Source organism: Triturus cristatus, chromosome 1_1, assembly GCF_964204655.1.
Source record: "Triturus cristatus chromosome 1_1, aTriCri1.1, whole genome shotgun sequence".
Taxonomy (NCBI): domain Eukaryota; kingdom Metazoa; phylum Chordata; class Amphibia; order Caudata; family Salamandridae; genus Triturus; species Triturus cristatus.
The window spans coordinates 127,872,592-127,889,797 of NC_140579.1; the positions used below are offsets into that span (position 1 = coordinate 127,872,592).

Here is a 17,206-nt window from a genome sequence, read left to right on the forward strand (position 1 = left end):
TTAGTTCAGGCTCAGCATCACTGCTTTCCACCATAAGGCTGGCTACCTCTTCCACACTCATCTGCTTGGGCCCGGGTTGGTGGGTTGGGCCCACTGATGTGGGGGTGCTGCCCCCAGCTTGGCCCCCCGACACCGCTGCTGCAGGCGTCATTTTTGGTGTACCAAAAAAGGTTTTGGGAGGCACACCAGACTTAAGTAACACTTCCTTCTTCTTCTGTTCCTTCTTCTCCATGGCAACTTTCTTGGTACCGGAGGACCTGCTACCTGCTTTCTTTGGGGGCATCTTCAACAGATGTCAAAACAGCACTCAGTAGCACAAGTTGCAGAGATGCCTGGTCAGGTCACTCACACGTCACGTTGTGTACAGCAGCAGGACGTCGGTCTGGCACCACAACACTGGATGATGATGACACACCTCCTCTGTCTTTTGTGCACCTAAAAGCAAAAAAGCCAGAAGAACATCAGTCAAAAGATCCATAATATAATATATAACTTATTAGTGTCTGGTGGGTGGTCATCACAATTATTAAACTAGGCCACAAGCTTGGAGGCCTATGCAAAAAGCACAATGCCTGCCTTCCTAAAATGGCCGCCACACACATGCACAGGCCACCCACCACAAATAACCAAAAAGTGATTACAAAGGACAGGAACAGGAAGTTTTAGTGTCTGTGGAACTTACTTCCTCTTATAAAAATATTTTGAAAAAAATAAAAGCTTCTCCGTGCTCCAAACCTACAGCTCAATGACAACCTGAGGAGTTTTTTTAGCAGAAATGCACAAACAAGCGTTTTCGAGAAGGATCTATGTTGCTCGCGAGATATTGTTTGCCAGATTGCAAAAGCTGCGTGTTCAAAAAGGCTTTATCGCGTGCGCGAACACGCATATTGCGGGCGCGAAAATGACGAAAACTGTAAGTCCGCATTGTCGCGCTGTGCAGAGTTACCAAAAGTACGCGAGCTGAATCCCTAAGCTTACATACTGGCTAAAAAGCCCTATTTATTTAACACACACCCAAAAAATGCTATTCCACCCCAAAAAACACCTTTTGCAATAAAATCCAAAGCCATCCATGGTGTAAAAGAAAATCAACAGACAACACAAACTGTAAATTTAAATAACGCACCAAAGATTTGAGGCTGACTACCTCTGGGCCTACTGGCAGACTAGGCCACAAGCTTGGAACACTCAATGTAAGCCTATGGCAAAAGCCCAATGCCTGCCTTAACAAAATGGCCTCCACACACATGGCCAGGAGGACACAACAACAAGCATAATCCAAGGGGAACAAAGAAAAGAAATACAGGCCTTTATGGAAAAAGAAGCACACACTACTAAACTACCACCACAAAATTGCCACAAGCCACATGGGCACTCACAGTCACAACAGGCCATGGAAAACAATGAACTGAAGCAGGCCTATAATATATGACCGGACAAAGGAGGCCTGCTAAACAACACAGCTTTAATACACAAATGAAAATGAACAGGGCTACGAAAGGATTGGAAAGAAGTTACACATCAAGCACACACATCCCACAAAGGTATTTCACACACACACCAACAGAGAAATACACCACAGCCACATTTAGCATTTCAAATAATCCTATGCCATCCATGCCCTACATGATGTTGAAAATTCTACAGACACCACGAAACATGAACCCATGGGTACCCTACTGGCTGAAATTGCAGAGAAAAACAACTAGGCCCCTATTGAAAGCACAGGCCACCCGCCACAACAATAATTTTAAAAAACAATGAAAAACCCAGAAAAATGTAGGTAATACAAATACAAGCCCCAATGAAACAAACACACCAATTCTCCAACTTACTTGTAGTAAATTAAATCTCAAATCAAAAAGTCCTCAAATAAATCCAATCCAATGGTATGAGCAGACAGACATAAAAAGGGATCCTTCCAGCTCCAAATCCAAATGAAAGTGAACAGCACATGCACAAAGCACTGGGAGGAGCCTGCTGGACGGGAACAGGAAGTTGTAGACTCAGGGGCACTTCCTTCCTCTTGAAAAAAAGAGTTAAAAAAATTAAAGGACTCCTCCTTACACAAAAGACTACAGCAAAATCACAATCTGAGGAGTTTTATGAGCTAAATGATCATTTTAGAGAAGGTTTTATGAAGATTGCGAGATATTCTTTGCCAGATTGTAGTTTTTGCATGTTCGGGATCGCGATCTTACCAAGACAGCCGCCGGAAGTCAGCTCGCGCTCCCGAATGACGTGTTCGCGTTCGCACACTCTCGCGGGATTGGGCTGCCATAGTACAAATCTCGTGGCGCTCGCGAACGGACAGAAAAGCAAGTTGGCGATCGCAGAATCACGGTAAGACGTTACCGCGCGTGCAAGAATGAATATTGAGTGCGCGAGGAAGCAAAACTACTACGCTACACGCTAGATTGCGTAGCAATCTGCAACTTCGCGCTCTATGCGAATCGCGAAGTTGCCTAAACTTCGCAAGCTCCGCAAACGGAGCGTAGTTCAACGCCCAGGCTTAGTTCTGGTCTCACGTGGACGTGATGCGCAGCAGGACTTTTGTCTGGCTGGCAGTACAACGGGTGATGATGATGACACCTCCTCCTCTGGCTTTTTGTGCACCTAAAAGCAAATAAGCCAGGAGAAGAACATCAGTGAAATGTTGCATTTGTTGTTGTGGTTCAGTTACTTACTACTGTACTAGTGCAAACAAAAGATATAGTCTAGCCATTTCTGACTTTTTTTCAACAAGGGCTATGTTATACTACTGTGTACAGTCACACACTACACTCTCAGGAAGGATAGGAAAGTTAATAAGAACCACCAAAATAAAAATGTAATGGAAGTGGGGTGGACCCTATTTGCCATTAAATGATATGAGCATCTCATCATCCATGGAGCTGCTGCTGGCAAAGGGGGTGGTTGGATGGAAGCAGTAAGCCAATAGGAAAACCATGCAGGCCTATATGGCAAAAGCAGGACACTAATAACTCCCAACACAAAAAAAGGCCACCAGCCACATGGACACTCACAAATCACAAACAAGCAGGGGGCCTGGGAAACACCAGGAGCTGACAAAAGGCCTATAAAAGCCAGGTAAAGGATGCATGCTAAAGCACACTGTTCTGCCTTTTTAATGCAACAAAATGCAAATACGAACATTCACAGGCAACTCAATCCAACGCCATCCATGCCCTAAATGATGTGTAAATTCAACAGACCACACAGAAACACTTGATTAATACAGCTGTGGCCACCTGCTCAGCCTCTGAGCCTACTGGATGAAAGCAGGCCTGTTGTTGGCAGACAAGGCCAGACAAGCTTGCAGGCCTAGGCTTCAAAATGGCCACCAGCCACATGGCCAGGCCCAACAACATCAGAAAGCCCACCCCAAAAAAACACACTTCCCCAACTCAATCCAATGCCATCCATGCCCTAAATGATGTCTAAATTCAACAGACCACACAGAAACACTTGATTAATACAGCTGTGGCTACCTGCTCAGCCTCTGAGCCTACTGGATGAAAGCAGGCCTGTTGGCAGACAAGTCCAGACAAGCTTGCAGGCCTAGGCTTCTAAATGGCCACCAGCCACAAGGCCAGGCCCAACAACAGAAAGCCCACCCCAAAAAAACACATTTCCCAACTAAATCCAATGCCATCCAGGCCCTAAATGATGCTTGAAAATGAAATACATTAAAAAAACACCAAAGGAACAATTGCTTCATCATGCACACACCCATGAGGCCATGACTAGCTCGGGCCTACTACTGACTACTACTACCCACAACATGTTTAAAAAAATGAATGATGATAGTTACCAAAAATAAATTGTAGTTACAACTGCAATGCCCCCAATCAAACAGACTCAACAACCACTTACTTGTAAAATATCCAATTAAAAAATCCTCAAATCCAATTGCAATGATGCAGCAGACAAAAAGAGTGATCTTTCCAGCTCAAAATCCAAAGGCAGAATGAGCAGGAGATGGACAAAGCACTGGGAGGAGCCTGCTGGACAGGAACAGGAAGTTGGAGATTCTGTGGCACTTCCTCCCTCTCCCCACCTTTTTAAACAAGCATTTGCAATGCAATAGGTCTCGCATTTATAAGAGTTTGAGCTATTGGCATTGTAAAATTACAATGCCTTTTATTTATGTTTTGGTTTTAAAACAAATAAAACGCATTGTCATTTACAATGTCAGTAGCATAAACTCGCATAAAAGCAGTGTGTGGAGTGTAGCAGTGTGCGGCGTGCAGCAGTGTGCGGCGTACAGCAGTGTGTGGCGTGCAGCAGTGTGAGGCGTGCAGCAGTGTGAGGCGTGCAGCAGTGTGCGGCGTGCAGCAATGAGTGGCGTGCAGCAGTGTGTGGCGTGCATCAGTGTGCAGCGTGCAGCAGTGTGCTGCGTGCAGCAGTGTCGTGCAGCATGCAGCAGTGAGTGATGCAGCAGTGTGTGGCGTGCAGCAGTGTGCGGCGTGCAGCAGTGTGTGCCGTGCAGCAGTGTGTGGCGTGCAGCAGTGATTCGTGTAGCAGTGTGTGGCGTGCAGCAGTGTGCGGCGTGCAGCAGTGTGCTGCGTGCAGCAGTGTGTGGCGTGCAGCAGTGTGTGGTGTGCAGCGGCATGCAGAAGTGTGTGGCGTGCAGCAGTGTGTGGCGTGCAGCAGTGTGCGGCGTGTAGCAGTGTGCGGTGTGCAACAGTGTGCGGCGTGCAGCAGTGTTCAGCGTGCAGCAGTGTGAGGCGTGCAGCAGTGTGAGGCGTGCAGCAGTGTGTGGCGTGCAGCAGTGTGAGGCGTGCAGCAGTGTTTTGTGTAGCAGTGTGAGGCGTGCAGCAGTGTTTTGTGTAGCAGTGTGAGGCGTGCAGCAGTGTGCGGCGTGCAGCAGTGTGTGGCATGCAGCAGTGTGAGGTGTGCAGCAGTGTGAGGCGTGCAGCAGTGTTTTGTGTAGCAGTGTGAGGCGTGCAGCAGTGTGCGGCGTGCAGCAGTGTGCGGCGTGCAGCAGTGTGTAATGCAGCAGTGTGTAATGCAGCAGTGTGTGCAGCAGTGTGTGGCGTGCGGTAGTGTGCGGCGTGCAGCAGTGTGCGGCATGCAGCAGTGTGTGGCGTACAGCAGTGTGTGGCGTGCAGCAGTGTGTGGCGTGCAGCAGTGTGTGGCGTGGTTTGTAAACAACAAGAAAAGAGGACATCAAAGGAAGGGTGGGAGGGAACGAGCATATGGGGTGTGAGTTATAACGAAAGTTAATTATTGTAAGAGGGGATGCAGGAAGTGAGGCCAAGCGCGCGCTGGCGAAAGCAGTCTGCTGCTTTCAAGTCAGATGCCAGCTTCGCACTTGAATGCCTCACATGCACTGCCCATTAACCGCATTCCTAAGGTCTTGTGCCCCTTACTAAATCTCTCTGAATGCGTGAGGCGGCGCACGCGCAGGAAGTAGCTGGTGGCAAATGGAATGTGCGTGGTTGTGCGTGTAACCGCCACCCGATCTGCCTGGGAAGCCTTTGGGAGCATTTTCTGAAGCGCCTACATAAGTCTCGCTGGGCGATCACTTACGCGATAGCCAGGCGAGACCTAAAAAGGACTCCTTGCACAAAAAAGGACAGCCAAATGTCAATCTGAGGAGTTGTTTTCATCCAAATCATCATTTGCAGAAGGTTTCATGCTGCTAGAGCTGATATTCTTCTCCAAATTGAAAATTTTACATGTTCGAGTTCTCGAGCTTCACATTACTTCTGCCGGATGTCGATGGCGTGTCCAAAATGACTTGATCGCGTTCTCTCGCTCCCTGGCGCTTTGGATATGATGTGTTCGGGGTCTCTTTCTCCTTTTCGCGTTCGATATGACGTGCCCGCGTCCTCACGCTCTCGCTCGCGGTGGAGAATGACGTGTTCGAGATCTCAATCTTTTCATACTCTCGCGGTGCATGATCGCGAGAAGAAAGACGTGATCGCGCGACAAATGACGTGATCGCGCGACAAATGACGTTAATGCGGGCGCGAACTGTCGCGAGACAGCACAAAATGGCTACCAACAATCCAACATCTCGTAGAGAACGCGACCGGATTGGAAAAACTTGTCGGCGAACGCGGCGATTCAGGTAAGGCGATCGCGCGTACGCGAGAATGTATTTTTTTACAGCGTGAGCAAGAAAAAAATTACCGGTAAGATGCGGATTGCGGAAATTTTGACATTTTCGCGCTTTCTGCGGAACGCGAAAATGCCAAATTATCGCAATTTCCGCGAGCGGAACGGAATTTTGGCCCAGGCCTAATAGAAATCATCCGAGATTATCTACAGGAAAAGGAATTAATTAGTCTTGCTTTCTTCGCTGTAATGATGGTCAAAGTTGCATCCTTTTGGATGACGACAAAATAATCCACCAATATTGAGAACAGCAGGAAGAAGCGCTTTCTTAGACTGGTATGATGCTGAATGCCATTTATACAAAAACTCATATCACCACTCAGGAAACCAACACGCTCAACAAGAGTGGAAGCACTTTTCCTGGACCTAAAATGAAATTATTGAAAACAAAAGGAAAAATTATAGAAAAAAGGGGAAAACTGTAGGCCAATCGAGTTGTTGGCAAAACCTTCTAGAAGACGCAAAATTGAATAATACAAAGCTGTTCTGGAATATTATAAAATATGGTTATAAAGAGAAAAAGCAAAAGACTGAACACTGTACTGGAGCAAAGGTGTGGGTTACACATTTCAAGGATTTGGATAATTTCTCCCAATTCAAAGCCGGCACCAAATTTCAATATTGGACTCTTAGACTTACGCTTCAGTACACTCCTGAGCCTGTGGACATTACAGAAAGAGGACTGCCCTGCTGCATGAGACCTGCCCTGCTCTCTGAGAAGGAAGACTGGACCTGCTCCCTTCATCCCAGGCTAATCCGAGTGACTCCGAGGGTCAGCTGGTTTACCTTCTGTTTTAAGCTACAGGGACACAACCAGTTACAGAAGACTTCATGCAACTGCCCTGCTGACCTGCTACAATTGGACCTGCCTGCGCCCTGCTGCACTCTGCTAGAATGAGTCCTTGATCCCCAAGAGGTGCTTCCCCAGGTTCTGGACCCTTGACTGACATCAGAGTGCACTCTTCGGAAGAAAAGGGAGAAATCCTTCAGTTTTCAGTTGTTCACGACCATGAACGGGCCACTTCACTACCAGATCTTGCCGCCCACAATAACGGCCAATGCAAAGCTCTGGTGAAAGCGACTATTCGCGATACAGTGACCACTAGCGACGACCAGCAACATGTAATCTGCACTTCGCGCTACAGCTTCAACAACACACGGTGACCCCAAAAGCAAAGCTCCAAAAATGACTGTCCACAACACACAATAGGATCTTCACCATTCAGCGATCACCATCCGTGGTGCCTGGCCTTCTCTTTGTGCTACAACGATGACCATCCTCAACGCTTGCCCTGCTCCTCGCACCATCCTCCCCTGTGAACTGGACTCTTTGCACTGGACTTTGAGAAGATAACTTCTACACTGGGACTAAGCTGGCCCCGCATCCGAGGCCACTATAAGCACTGGAGTATAGGCATCCAAGGGGCAGGGGGTGGTAGCAACAGGGCCCCTACTCCTCCAGGGCCCATGATCTGATCAGTATCTGCTCTGTTGTAGCTTGTGAGGGCTGGGAGACAGGGGGCTGTGCTCTGCTCCCCTGCCTTCCCTGCTTCCTCTTATAGCAGCACACTGCACACCAGCACTACCTCACACACCCTGAGCACTGCACGTGCAGTGCAGTGAGAGTGGGGGGGTGGGCAGATTCTAGTAGAGCCAGCGCTGCATGCCCGGCTGGTGGCCACCAACACTGGACCACAACACTGCTGCTGCCAGTCCCAAACCACTGATCCACCACAGATGACCACTGTCCCAACATGGCCGCGACGACAACAGCGGTGCTATGGATACACCCCCACTCAGCCCACTCCAAACAAGCATTGCTGTGCTGGAGGTTTACACAACCCCTTGACTTCCTCCACAGTGAGCTGGTCTATTTCTGGCCCCAGCAGGCCTTCGCTTCCCCTCCTGGCCTTCTTCCTCTTTTTCTCCTCAGGCTCCAGGCTGTGAGTGCTCAGTAGCGCCCTGAGGCGGTGGCGTTCACTGAAGATCCTGGGCAGCCATGGCCCCGCTCCTGCTTTTCACCGGGTTGTTCCTGCACCTGACACGTTCCACGCACTCTGCAGGTATGGCTGCTGCCCCCCCACCCCCTTCTGCTTCAGACATCTTACTTGGCTTAAAATCCTCTTTGTTCGCTAAATTTAAATATGAAATGATGTCTCTGTTCCTCCTTTCACTGGAGGCGTCGGCTATTTTCCTCTTTAAGGTCCTACAAACGAGCAAGCCTTTCCCCACAGAGGGATCTCATTAAACAGTCTCTATTTTATCAAACTCCACAAAATAATTTCTGATATCCCTCTGAGAATGCGGCTAAACGGATTAGCAGGTGTCCGGGACTCATAATTATGTGGCTGTACCCCTTTCCTTTACAAGGTATTGTTTTCATGTGTTACCCCAATGGGCTCAACTCCGCCAAGACATAAGATGACCAGATCTGAATACCAAAATCTGGGGCAAAGCATAGAGCCCGAAGCAGAACTAATATTGGGCAAATTCAGTGAGGCCACCGAATAACCAAACTGATAGTCCTAACCAACATAAACAAGCATTGGCATAGCCAATAGGTCTCGCCTTTGAGACCTTATAAGTGTTTAGCCATACAACAGTTGCATAACTAAATAATTATAAGGTCCCAAAAGCAAGACCTATTTGCTATGCCAAGCAGCCGTGAAAGTGATCGCGATCAAACATCAAAGCGGCCTTGCGGCCGCGAAAGTGAAAGTAAATCGCGGTAAAGCGCGGCGCCCGCGCACATGCACTGTAGCTCTAGGCTGGCCTTGTAGCACTTTTTGGAGCCCTCTCAATAAGTCTTGCCAGACCAGCGCATGCGCTGGGTCAGGCGAGACCTAAAAACAGACTAGAGGGGGTGCTCTATAATGGCGGCAGCAGCAAAACCACTGGGAAATGAAAGCAAATTGAACCCAGTGTCATGGTTGAACCTTATCATGTGGATGAGTGATGTTAGCCGATGCTGTATGGGAACCACAGTGAGGCACGTCTCCCACTCAAAGGCACAGGGCACGTGGCCTGCTGCAGGGCCGCCGCTATCAACAGTGCAGCAAGTGCAGTGGCACCGGGACTCAGAAGTCTGCTAGGCCCACTACATCTAGCTATCTTTGAAGTGCAGTGCACATGGTGACTTCACCGGAGACATGTTCTGTATTTTATTCACAGAACATGGGGTTTGGACTGGGACATTTCAACTCCCATAATGCCCTGCTTTATGAAATTAAATTGCTGGGCTGGAAAAGAGGTTTCCGGGTGGCATGAAGTCACCTGGTAACCCCAATAAAAATAACACCACTTCTTACAGACATGGGTGCCATTTTTATCTTTTCAGTGACATTTATTGAGACAAATATTTTGGCAGTACCATATTAGCAATTAAGTACTTGAGTGTCCCTTTAAAAGAACAGCTTCACATAACCACAATGTTCAAACCGTTCAGCATGTTCTTAGCTGCTTCATGGCGCAGTATCTAGTACAACATCTGCAGCCGCTTCCGGTATTTTAGCCGCCAGCGCGTTGCATTTTGGGACTTTCATATTTAGCCGAGTAGAGTGAACTGAAAAAGACGAACGTGCAAAGTCTGTTCGGCTAAAAAGCTTTTTAGTCGGACTTGGATGAAGACATCACCGCTGGTGGGGGCATTTACGAGCCGGATATAATGACGTGAAAAAATAAAAGACGAGAATGAACATTAAGTTTGGTAAAAGTTCCTTGGAAAGTGTATAGCTCTATTAAAACTAATAACATGAGGCCCTAGGATCAGTGTTAGCGAATGGGGGAAACATTGGATCAGCTCGACGCAATGCTTATCTATGGCTCGAGGTCTGGTTCAAGTTGTTTCTCTACAGTGGTGTTTACCAAGTCTCTTACAACGGGCAGAGGTGCCCGACAGGGGGCTGTGGTGTGTCGCGTGCCTGCACGTGCCTCTCATTCGACACACCCCGGCTAAATCACCCTCGACCATACCTAAGTACTCTATCCAGGAGATGAGCTGCCTTCCTTGTGTGTCCACACCCTCTTAATCAATGCTTGAACGTGGCCCACCCCTTGTCCAATGGCTGCTTTTGTACTGGTCGCAGCTACCGATGCAATATGTCTGAATGTAATTATTATAACTGTAACTTGTATAATTCTACTGATGTTAACCGCTTAACTGCGGTTTTAATTCCGCCGCGGTGCGGCGGTTTAATTAGGTGGGCGGGGGTGGAGGTAGTGTTCGCGACAGCCGTTGGCCGACAGAAGCAGCGAAGGGGTTAAGCGCTCTGATGCCTTCGGGCCAAGTCTGTGCTATATAAAATCAGGAGCAGCCGGTGCAGGTAAGCGCGGTGGAGCGGACGGGGCGGAGTCGATAGACGACAATGAGGCAAATAAGATTTTAAAAAAAGAAAACCACTTGCTTTGCGTTCACTGCATCACCGAGTTGGTGATGTGGCAAGCGCAAGGTAAGTGGTTTAATTTTTTTTTTATTGTTAATTTCCTTCCTCGTTGTCTATCGACTCCCTGCCAGCCTGCCCCACTGCGCTTACCGGCACCGGCCGCTCCTGTATAAAATTTCAACAATAAATAAATAATAAAAACATGGACACAAAGTTGCAGTTAACTAGTAGCCACTGAACTGACTCTGCCCCTCCGAAGGGCTACATTTATTAACTCCTGGGCGCCGGACACCAGGATAGACCATATGGTAGCATGCACACGGGAGGATACCTGAAACTCCCCTCCCTCGGGCATCCCACATGGTGTTGCTCAAACATGACGTAACACTTTATCCCTCCCTTAACACAAAGTAGAAGAAAATAAAAGACAAAGCAGAACACTCATTAAACAGAGTCACTAGACAATAGAAACAAAGGGGCATATTTATAAGCCCTAGCGCCACCGAAGCGTCACTTTTTTTGACACTACGGTGGTGCTATTTGTGAGCCCATATTTACAAGGTCACGCAAAGCCACTTTGTGTGGTTTTACACAGCCTTCTAAATATGGCCCTCTTTCACTCAGTACTCTGCATTAAAGGGGTGTGTCATAGGTGTTGCTGTGGGTGTTCCAAATAACACCCATGGCTATTTGACACTTCCGCGATTCACTAGGATTCGTAAATCTGAGGCAGCTCCAAAAACTAACGCCTTTCCAGGGAAGGCGTTAAAGTGGTGAACGAGAAAAAATATGAGGAAAAATACTTTCATTTCTCCTCGCTTTTAGCACTTTTTTATATCTGCTGCATTCTTCAGCACACAGAGAAGGAGCAAAATGCCATTAATTATATTTTATGTGCAGGAAGGTGTCCCTTCCTGCACAAACACAATAATCCCTGCAATGCAGGCACACTTGCAGCATGGTGCAAGGGTGCCTGCGCTAGCGCATGACTGCTGTCTGTCCGCCGGATAAGGGGAGAGCATAGGGGTGTGCCATATTCTTGTAAATACAGTGCTTCCCAGCATTTCTGAAATGACGCAGCTCAGTGCAGCAATTTTGCTTATGGCGCTGTACTGCGTCATTCCACATTAAATATGCTTCAAAGTGTAAACTGGTAGAGGCACTTCCTCGACCTCTGCAGTAGCATCATTGGCCCCCCCTCTTCCTTAGTCAACCAAAAAGTCTGCATACCGTCGAGATGGGTCGGGTTGGATCTTAGGTCATACCACCCACTACTGCTCCTCTGTCTTCATGCTTGGATGGCCTCAACAGTCTTAGGGGTTCTGACTGCACCAGGGCGCTGCTGACTTGGAGGCGGCACAACAACTTAGCATCAGGACTGATGGTGCGTGAGTTGACCCATCGGTAGCTGGGGTGTCATTAGGTCTCCTCTGTGCTGCCCCGTCGGGACGTGACGGGCTGTCCTCAGGTGTGCATTCTATAGCATCACCGTCTGACAGTGCGCCATTGTGAAATAGGGACGCCTTTTTGAACTGGGAGATGTTCCAGTTGACAATCTCTACTCCCTTCTTGGCAGTTATCATGGTGCCCTTGATGTCTGTGATTGCCCATGTCAACGCTTCTAATGAGAGGTGGAACTTTCCTCCTTGGTGTCAGTCTTTGAACAACACTTTGTCTCCTATGTGATAGGTGCTATCCTTGGCACTCCGCCTGCGAGAGGTGTATTTATTGTTGCATGGTTGTCAAGAGTCAGACAGTTTGGGGGGTTGGGTTGGTCTGCCCACAGGAGACGATGGGGAATGGTATCCGTTATTATCCATCCAAAACACATTCGGCTCGGGGCAATGCCTGTGGTGGAATGAGGTATTAGCTGGTATGCCCATAGAAACGTGTTGATTACGCTGCAGCAATGCGCATTACTTTCGTCAGAGTGCTCACAAATCTCCCCACCTCTCCATTGGCCTGGGGCGACCTCGGAGAGATGCGACGATGCTTGGTATTCCAGGAATGGAGATATTCAGCCCAGTCATGATCACTGAACGGTAGGCCGTTGTTGGTGCGGATCTCTCCTAACAGCCCATGGGAACCATGATTTTCTCAAGTTCTAGGATGACTTCCGATGTTGATGTGGTTGGCACGATCTCCACTTCGGGATATCAGGAGGGCATCTACGAGGATTAGCATTTGTGAGCCGTCGGGAGTAGAGTGACAAAATCCATGCTCGCACTCTTCCACAGGGCGGTGGGTCCTTCCACTGCGATGACAGGTGTGGAGCAGTCTGGCTAGCTGGTCGCTTGGCAAGCAGGGCAGTCTCTAGCCAGCTCTTCCGCGCATTGATCTGTTCCAGTCCTTGCTTCTCAGTCTGTTATTGGACTTCATCACACCCTTATGGGCTCCATGAGCTAAGAGGACAGCCCTGTGTCTCACACTGCTGGGAAGGACTAGTCATAGACCTCACATGAGACATGAGACAGCCCTCTACTGGCACTGAGAGTTCTTGCTGAATGTGATGTAGCGATTGGAGTGTTCCCCTCAAATCTTCAGCACGATGCTCAGAGGGGCAGCGGAGGGCACACCAGTCATCAGTTAGTACCGCTTGGATGGTAATTTGCAGGCAGTTATCTCACCCGTGACCTCTATAAAATCCAATAGTGGCATGGGGATTGGCTTGGATCTCTCGACCACCAGGCGGATATACTCCTCTGTGTCCTGTACTTCCATAGCTTCAGAGGAGGTGAACGGGCCGAGCATGCAGGGTTGTGCGTGCCTGGCCGGTGCTCTACAGTAAAGCTGAACTCCTGTAACTGCAGGATCCATTTCTCAAGTCTCTGGAGTGATTTGGATGCGGACCTCCAGAATAGCAGAATCAGCAGCTTAAGGTCAGAGAGTATGGTAAAAGGGTGGCCTTACAAGTACATGCAGAGATTATGGCACCTCTAGTGGATTTAAGAACAATAGAAGGGGACAAAAGGGGCTTTTACTGCTCAAAGAGGAGCAGAAGGTCCAGCATAAAGGTATTGCACCGCCGACCCGACGAGGAGCAGCCCAGATGATGCAGCATGACACCTGCAAGGGTGTGTGAGGGCATTATTATCCAAAATCTTGGATTTCCAGTATATTTCCACATCATTGGAATTATGGGATCCGTGTCTCCTGTGACTATTTAAATTCCGACCCATAAGGAACAGCATAATTTCCTTTTGATCTAACCCCTAGTGGATTGCAATAGCCTCCAGCTCAATTTGAAAGTACCGCTGATCAGTAGGCGTGACTGTCTCGCTCACGTAGGCAACTAGGGGCCCCTTCCCACAGTCCTGACGTTGAAACAGTACAGTATCTAATCTGGTGGAGCTGGCACCCACTACTAGCTGAGATTTGTACTTTGGGCCAAAGTAAACAAAAGTAGTGTCAGCGGAGGGTGCTTCCTTCCTGTTGCAAAATGCTTGGTCTTGCTCTTCCCCTCAAACCCATGGGCTGGTGGACTTGGTGAGTTCATGGAGGGGCCTAATGACATCCAACAGGTTCTTCATGAACCATACACAATAAGTTACCAAGCTAAGGAAACTACAGACTTCTAACACGGAGGACGGTGCTGGAGCATTTTGAATGTCTCTCACTTTCGCTGGGTTAGGACCTATGCCCAGGTAGGAGAACTGGTAGCTGAATAATCTGATGTTCATCCTCAGGAACTCACATTTCTCCCTGTGAAGAGTTAAGCTGTGATCCTTTAGCCTAGTAAATAAGGCTCAATGGCGAGTGACATGACAGCACTCATGTTCAATACCCCTGGGAGGCAAACAACACCTCCTTGATCATGTGCAGGAAAACCTCATCCACTCTCAATATGCTATATTATATTCGGCCAGAGACCCACGAGTGTGGAGAACATGGTTATGGGGCCTGAGTCACGGTGTAGCGCTATGTGGTGGTAGCCAGAACAGAGGTTCATTTTGAAAAACCACTTTAACCCCAAGAGTTCCCCAATGATGTCATCAATAATTGGTGTCAGGTGACGTTTTCATTTGATGGCCAGGTTTGCACTCTTATGTCAATGCAGATCTGCACAGCATCAGGCTGTTTCATTTTTTTCACAACTACAGTGGGGGAAACCCATGAAGTCGGGCCAGACACCCTTTTAATGATGCTTGCTTCTTCAAGGAGCCTGAATTCCCTCTCTACTTTGGAAAGCTATCTGCGGGTGCTGGAATGCTACAGGTGTGATAAACTCGTCGATATGCGGATGGTCTTGCTCTCCAGACACCCAATGCCATTGAACAGAGAAGCAAACTCTTGCGTAAGTCGGTTGATATCATTTGCATGAACACTGAAAGTGAAACGTACCAGCTTGTGATCTTGGGCAGTCTGGCACCTCAGGAGGAATCCAGTACCTTCCTGTGAGGCATAGACTTTGGAGTTTGCAGACATAGTATGATGGGTGACCTTGCCATGGTAGACTCCTGCCAACTGCAGAGGCGAGCTGTTAACAAAAGCATAGATTTTAACCTTGGCGGCACGCAGGGAAGGCAGGGCCCGCAGGATCTAGTACAAATCTGCAGTATAAGGTTAATGGAAGCTCCAGTGTTGATTGGAGTAGTTACTGGCTTGCTTTGGACTTTCAGGAGGCACGTGGGTGCAGACTGAGACTTTGTGTGATGCAGTTCAGTGGTCTTCCCTACGTGGGTGACATCTTGCTAGCCATCGTCCATGTTGTTCTCCCTGCCAGCGCATTGGGGTGCATATTGACAGTGGATGGTCTTCTTTGGCTCGGTTGTTGCTTGCCTCTGGGTAAAGCGGCATACTTTGGAAAAATGATTCAGTGTCCTGCATGCAGTGCATGTTTTCCCTCATGCTGGGGATGGACCTGAGTGGGGGTAAGGACCCCACATCACCTGCAGGGCCGGCTTGTCGCCTTGGGTCTGGGTGTCTCAGTCTGTGTCTTCCAAGTCTCTTTGCGGATGACATTGTCGGGATCCTTCTTGATAGACAAGTGCCATGCTGTGTCCATGTCGGTAGTTCTCACTTTAGAGAGTCCTTTGGACCACCCTAGGGATAGGATGTCCCTCATTGACATGTCGGGCTTCAACGAGGGGCACCCCCATATGAACTGTGCTCTCACCTCACCTCCTTCAACTGGTAAGGTGCACGTGCTCGCCAGCTCCTTCAAATGGCTGTGAAACACATCCACCGACTTGTCAGGCTTCTGCCATGCCTGGCGGAGGAGAAATGCTCATAATCAGGGTTTGCAAAAGTTTGAAAGTGTGCAAGGATGGCATTCTTGAGCGTAGTGTATGTGCACAGCAGACCAGATTCTGCCACACATTTGGGGATTCTATGCACGTCTGCACCACCCAGGTGAAAAAGCAGGGGCTATTTCCTGCCTTCCTCAATGTCCATGGCATCAAAGTAGGTCTCCAGGCGTTCCATCCAGGCATTCCATTGGACTGCCTGCTTTCACAGAGATCCGGTAACAACAGACGTTTCCAAGGCTGGAATTGGTGCCATGCTGGGGTAGGGGCCTGCAGGCAGGAACTGACGTGGGGCACGCTCAGGTTCCAATGCATACGCTATTCCCCCTCAGCGGGGCAGGCATTGGTTGGCAACACAGTGTCCTCTGGCACTAACAAGAGGAGGCAGGCGGCTAGTAATGGAGGAGGCCGGCAGGAGGAAGGGGCCGCCAGGTTAACAGCAGTGAAGGGCTGGTGCCAGACCTTGGGCTGATGCATCACAGAAAACTAGGCGTGGCACGGAAGAGTTGTGGCCATTTGCGCTGAGGACGCTGCCAGTGGTGGCTGCCAAGCAACAGAGCACCTACGGGAGCAGAATTGCCAGTGGTACCCTCAGGACGGGGCAGTGGGTGGGCCAACCAAAGACTATCTGCAGTCGGCCTCCAGGCCAAGCTAGAAGTGGGCGGGCAGGGCTTACCACTGGCTCATAGTGTAGTGAGGAAATGGGGTTAACTGCACACATTGCTAAATTAGCATAAGCAATAGATTCCTGGCCGTCATTCGGCCGCTTTTGCACACGACACTACATAGCTCTGTTCTCGTAAAAACTCTGCTTGCGCTTCTTCACATAGGAACTGTCAGCCTTTCACATATCTAGCTGGGCACCGTGCTGCACAGCGTGTTCAAGGTCAAATAACAATGTATGCTGTTGATTCACTTTGGTCAGTCCCACGCACATAGACATGAAGCACAACGGCCCAACTGAAACTCGGGTGCTTTTAATATGGCATTACATGCATGAGAAGGCACTTGGAGAAAACCCTTTCCAACAATGAAGAGCTGTGCTGGTCCTGGGATGTCATTCATTGCATCTGATCTCGTAGGTAGGGGGTCTCGCTGACAAAGCCCGGAGGTCCTCTATAATTATTCTAAACTAGCTCATGAGCAGGGGGAGGGTGGTAAAGGCGCTATAGTACTATTTCCACTGTTATTTATAATGTGATTTCCCCTTTTGTGCTTTATGGAATTGTAACAATACTGATTATATTGTTCCTATGCATTTTGCTGCTAGTAATGGCTCGATTACTGCACCTTAGAGCACGTTAGTTAAAATAAACATTTTAAACTATACCGTGTCTCTTATTACTCACGTTGTGGACAAGTATGAGTGTGAGCGAAAGAGTGTTCTTGTTTCCCACTATTCCGGAGAGTTTACTAAGTTGCATGTTCTAGGTTGTCTAATCATTGGTAGCT

General features: G+C 48.6%; 1 protein-coding gene across 4 annotated transcripts in view; it reads left to right on the forward strand.

Annotated features, from left to right (window-relative positions):
- Positions 1-8,029: 8,029 nt before the first annotated feature.
- LOC146869769 (triggering receptor expressed on myeloid cells 2-like) overlaps positions 8,030-17,206 on the forward strand; it is a 143,865-nt gene continuing 134,688 nt past the window's right edge. For 2 of the 4 annotated variants that reach the window (XR_014966055.1, XM_085614790.1), the window contains exon 1: positions 8,054-8,189. Coding sequence is in view for 2 of the 4 variants with exons in the window: in XM_085614790.1 (XP_085470916.1) it covers positions 8,126-8,189 (64 nt within the window). In the remaining 2 variants the exon portion in view is untranslated. Of the gene's footprint in view, positions 8,190-17,206 lie in introns of all 4 variants that reach the window. The other 2 variants (XM_085614809.1, XM_085614879.1) reach the window with 2 other exon arrangements.